Source organism: Limulus polyphemus, unplaced genomic scaffold (assembly GCF_000517525.1).
Source record: "Limulus polyphemus unplaced genomic scaffold, Limulus_polyphemus-2.1.2 Scaffold1068, whole genome shotgun sequence".
NCBI lineage: Eukaryota > Metazoa > Arthropoda > Merostomata > Xiphosura > Limulidae > Limulus > Limulus polyphemus.
The window spans coordinates 119,562-125,337 of record NW_013666678.1 but is presented as its reverse complement, the minus strand read 5'-3'; the positions used below and the strand labels follow the sequence as shown (position 1 = coordinate 125,337).

Here is a 5,776-nt window from a genome sequence, read left to right as displayed (position 1 = left end):
GTGGTGGGCAGAGTACAGATAGCCCATTGTGTAGCTTTGTGCTCAGTTACGAACAAACACCTTTTTATATGTTTATCACAGCCACACGTGTGGACTTACTAAATTTGGAGACAATTGCTTTCCTTGTCTCTGTAAAAATAGATGTCTCTGCACACTCAGTTATAATAAAATTTGAAAGTTTATTTGATTTGAATACTAGAAGAATTTTCTCGAGACTGAAGAGCCTAAATTACCATATTACCGATTGCATGTAATATCGTGATACAACAACACACACCCTACATTTGTGAAATCCTTATAATACTTACCCTTGAGAGTTTATTATTTATATGCAAATTCATAGTGATTTTATTTTATAGGTGCTTAATGCTTCTCACAATTTGTGTTTGCATCCAAAAAGTAAGATAGCAAAAGAAAACCTTTTAGAGAATTTCAATTTTTAACACCATAAATGTCTCCCATACAATATCAACTCTGAAATTAACATATGAGGAAAAAGTTATAAACAAAAAAGATCAGACTAAGCAAATCTAAATGTGTATGTTTTACCATAATCTAAATAGACCAGGCACCTCATCCTTCATGAACAAAAATAAATTAAAGAGTTAATCGCACGCTCTAAGAATGTTTTGAATATGCTAATAGAGAGATGTGTCACCACAGATGTGCCACGTATAAGATGCATATATATAGTTCATCGTGAATTACCGATCATTCTACAATGCTATGATGGAACATGTGTTTTTTTGTCCCTAAGTTGATGAATGTGCTAACACAAGTTTAAAAAAACGGTAATAAAGAACATAGAAACAAATAAAATACTTAATACCTATGAATAAAAACAAAATTGAGAGAATTAGTAAGGCCTAGATAGTAAGAACAGCTGTTGCTTGATATCTATGATATGAATGACTCGAGATACACAGATCCTTGCGATCACTTAAGGCACAAATTTATTGTCCACCAGAACGACAAGGCTATTTTAGACAATAAGTATTATAACAGTTAATTTTTAGGATGGCCACGAAACTGGTAAAATTAGGAAAGTTGAAAATAAAATTAACAAATAAGTCAGGGAAAATTACGGGCCTCTCCCTATTTATTTTATCTCAGTACCCGCAATAGAACAAAAACCTTTCTGCTTTGCGTAGCCAATCGTTAATGTATTTTAAAATACATTTGATCAGACACTCTGTGTTATGTCATCTGGTGATAATCATATAATAGATAATATTTGATGATAGGTGAGATCAAATATTCTTTTATAAATATAAATGAAACATTTTATTGCCTACCATTAAATTATAAGTCGTTGTTCGAATATTTTTTTTTGTAGTACAGTAATCTGAAATACCGATATATTAAGAGCTACAAGGTAAAGTTAATATTTTGGTTTGTCTTTGGCTAACTGTTTGAAGCTTTGTTTACCACACTATTATCTTTTTTTAAATTGGACTTATGGACCCAAACTAGTAATTGTAACATTAATAACTTAAGAAAACCAACAGATAGATAAATGGACAGAATACGTGAATATTTTGACACTTAATTGATTGGGCGATTATTAATTTTAAAATAAAATACTGTTTAGAAGTTATATATCTGGTAGCTTAAGCTCTAGTTTCTCTCTTCTGTTTCGGTGCCAGTTACACTAAACCAGTCCTGCAGAAACGGAAAGTTACGTATCTGTTCTGTGAATCCCAGCTGTGAAGGACAAATCCAATCCAGGCAGAAAGCTGCTAAGATGCTCATCGCTGTGGTAGTGATTTTTGGTATCTGTTACCTTCCCGTGCACCTAATTAACACTCTCAGGTTAGTCAAGTTTCGGCTTAATGGTATCTGTTACTTTCCCGTGCACCTAATCAACACTCTCAGGTTAGTCAAGTTTCGGCTTAATGGTATCTGTTACCTTCCCGTGCACCTAATCAACACTCTCAGGTTAGTCAAGTTTCGGCTTAATGGTATCTGTTACCTTCCCGTGCACCTAATCAACACTCTCAGGTTAGTCAAGTTTCAGCTAACCAAGAAGTTGAAATGCAAAGGAATAACGTTTTAAGTCAGTACAGTGACAATAGATCTCATTTCAAACATTTTTAACACATGAAATGTTTCTTGGTTCAACTACTTATCAGATAAAACGTGAATAAGTTAAATGGTTCACTCCAGTTGAAATATCGATATGACACAATTTACTTACAATACGTCTCTGATAGGACAAACAATTTACTTACAATACGTCTCTGATAGGACAAACAATTTACTTACAATACGTCTCTGATAGGACAAACAATTTACTTACAATACGTCTCTGATAGGACAAACAATTTACTTACAATACGTCTCTGATAGGACAAACAATTTACTCCACACAGCAGAATAATGAGAAGAACAATCTCTAAGTAGAACCTATATAAGTTAAAACATTGGTAAAAAGAATAATTGTTTGACCGTTCATAACACAAATAAAGTACTTAAACTAACAGTCTTATATAACATATATAAGTTAAAACATTGGTAAGAAAGAATAATTGTTTGACCGTTCATAACACAAATAAAGTACTTAAACTAACAGTCTTATATAACATATATAAGTTAAAACATTGGTAAAAAAGAATAACTATTTTACCGTTCATAACACAAATAAAGTACTTAAACTAACAGTCTTATATAACATATATAAGTTAAAACATTGGTAAAAAAGAATAATTGTTTGACCGTTCATAACACAAATAAAGTACTTAAACTAACAGTCTTATATAACATATATAAGTTAAAACATTGGTAAGAAAGAATAATATTTGACCGTTCATAACACAAATCAAGTACTTAAACTAACAGTCTTATGTAACACATATAAGTTAAAACATTGGTAAGAAAGGATAATTATTTGACCGTTCATAACACAAATCAAGTACTTAAACTAACAGTCTTATGTAACATATATAAGTTAAAACATTGGTAAGAAAGGAAAATTGTTTGACCGTTCATAACACAAGTAAATTACTTAAACTAACAGGCCTATATAACACATATAAGTTAAATCATTGGTAAGAAAGAATAATTATTTGACCGTTTATAACACAAATAAAGTACTTAAGTCTAACAGTTTTATATAACACATATACAAATAAAGTACTTAAATCTATCAGTTGACAAGGTTTGTATTCTTTTTTTTTAGATATGCAACGAAAAGAACTTTGGTTTAAAGCGATATAACTGTTGAAGATTAATTTGATTAACGAAATAGATTATTAAATCATAATTAAAAATTTATTATTTTTCATAACTTGTATAAAATAAATAATACAATTCATTGAAGTTTGATTGTATGTTTACGTTGGTGTATATATAGTTAGTTACAAATAGCTTTTTTTATTTGTAATTTCTCACTTCTGTGAGTTGCAGTTTGCTTTAAAACACGTATATGTTCATGTATTCGTCGATATACTATTTCCTCGTCCAATAGGTCCTTACAAAAATATAAAAGGAGTTCACCAGATAACCTCTATCCAATTAGTACATTCGTTGAGGAAGTAAATTAAAACCACTTTAAAACTGTGCATTCATTGCTTATCCCTTTTGACTGAAATAAAAATAACTGTGGAAGAGAAAATGGAATATATATGTGATATATATGAAATTTCTGATTTATAGGTACACTATAGGCTTACCCCAGACGCATGCCACCTCTGTAGTATCTCTCCTCTCTCACTGGTTGTGCTACGCCAACAGCGCCACCAATCCTATCATTTATAATTTCATGAGTGGTAGGTAGAAAATTAATGTTGTTTGTAATAACTTGAACTAAGTAGTCTGTCTCATGGTTCTTGTTTTAAATAACGTTTCCCACCATTTAGTATATCTTGTATCATTATTCCATTTTTACTACTGAAATTTTATTCATGCAACATGAAAACTATATGTCTTGAACTAACGTTATGCAGCATGCCACACTAATATAGTTTCTATTCCTGACGGCAACAGGCCTTTTAAAGACTACACGATGCGCCAGTACATTTGATATCATCGAAAGTTTCAAGTAATTTCCTTATTCTCTATTTTTTTCCTATCAATGGGTATATTAGAATATATGTATTAGTTCTGGAAATAATATGTGAATATATTGAAAATTAGATAATTTCAAAAGATTTTGAAGCTACTTCTGCTGTTAAAGAATTCTCAACTAGAGAATATTGTACAAAAATCTGAAATCGGCAAGCACACATTTACAAAGAGGGTTAGTCGAGCTTCCTAAGAACAATTTGCAGTGTCCCTGCAGGTAGAAATAGTGGTCCTTCGGGCGGTATGATTAGTTTCTTATATTTTGGTTAGTGACGAATGCTTAACCATTCGACAGTATATCCCACTACAGTTAACTGACGACTGAATGAAAATGTTAGAACTCTTAATAAGGAAGGATGTTCGTTAGACGATGTAGAGGCAAAAAGCACAACAGTACGAGAGCCTTCGATGTTCTCCACGAAAGCGGAAATTCTCACTCAGTAAATTCAGGATGTCCTAGTGATTACCATATTACCATTCTGATGCGATTAGCAACGCTTTTGTCCTAAATAACCGTTGCTATTCTGCAAAGCATGATTTCAGCTAGGTTTTTACAGGTCTCAGGTCACCATTATTAATTCAATATTTTGGCTAGTTAGTGATGAATAGAAAGCTGTTGTCTATAACCTTACGAATTAATCCCTGTAGGCTGTTTTATGTGGACTCCGGTTAATCCATTCGAATATGTTAATATTATACATTCAAATTACACGTGAAACGTATGTTATTTATGGTAGAGAGTGTTATATTACAAGACCCAAACATTGGCAGGCCAACCAAAATCCCTCTCAATAGTCTTGGGAATTCCATGTTGGTATTCGTAGAACGCATGGGCATTAAAAGGTGAAAGCGCTTTACAACAAGGCCAGTGGTCAAATAACAGAGTGTAATCCACACCATAACACCCACTTCCATTTTCACAGTTAGCCCAACACAATCTCTGTCAAATAGTTCAACTATCTTCTTCAGATCTAAATTAGACAAGTGGCTCTTGTCACTGTATAAAATCAAAGACCAATCATAACAAATGCAGAGATAACAGCTTTTATGTCAAGCAAATCAGCGCAGGTCATTGAAGGGAATCACATATCCTTTGAATATTTCAGTTCTAAAATCAACGACCAATCATAACAAATGCAGAGAAAACAGCTTTTACGTCAAACAAATCAGTGCAGGTCATTGAAGGGAATCACATATCCTTTGAATATTTCAGTTCTAAAATCAACGACCAATCATAACAAATGCAGAGAAAACAGCTTTTAAGTCTAGCAAATCAGCGCAGGTCATTGAAGGGAATCACATATCCTTTGAATATTTCAGTTCTCTCATATTATCCACGTCCCTCAGTGGTACAGCGGTATATCCGCGGACTTACAACGCTAGAAACTTGGTTTCGATATGCGTGGTGGGCAGAGTACAGATAACCTATTGTGTGGCTCTGTGCTTAACTTCCCACAAACAAACATATTAACCACATTTAAAAAGAGGATGCTGATAAAACTGTATATGGTTCCACATTACCACATTGAATGCAGTAATGTCACTTGATCTTAACAAGTAAACATTTGTGAGGACTTTTAGTTCATCAAACTTTAGTTTAATATTTTCGATACCATGGAAGATATTCATGTATAATTGATCAGACATGATCAATTATACATGTGAGGACTTTTAGTTCATCAAACTTTAGTTTAATATTTTCGATACCATGGAA

General features: G+C 32.5%; 1 protein-coding gene across 1 annotated transcript in view; it reads left to right on the top strand.

The window, feature by feature from the left end:
• LOC106461969 (orexin receptor type 1-like) overlaps nucleotides 1-5,776 on the top strand; it is a 64,107-nt gene that overhangs the window by 50,771 nt on the left and 7,560 nt on the right. The window contains exons 4-5 of the mRNA XM_022389089.1: nucleotides 1,647-1,812; nucleotides 3,655-3,767. Of these exons, the coding sequence (XP_022244797.1) occupies nucleotides 1,647-1,812; nucleotides 3,655-3,767 (279 nt within the window). The remainder of the gene's footprint in view (nucleotides 1-1,646; nucleotides 1,813-3,654; nucleotides 3,768-5,776) is intronic.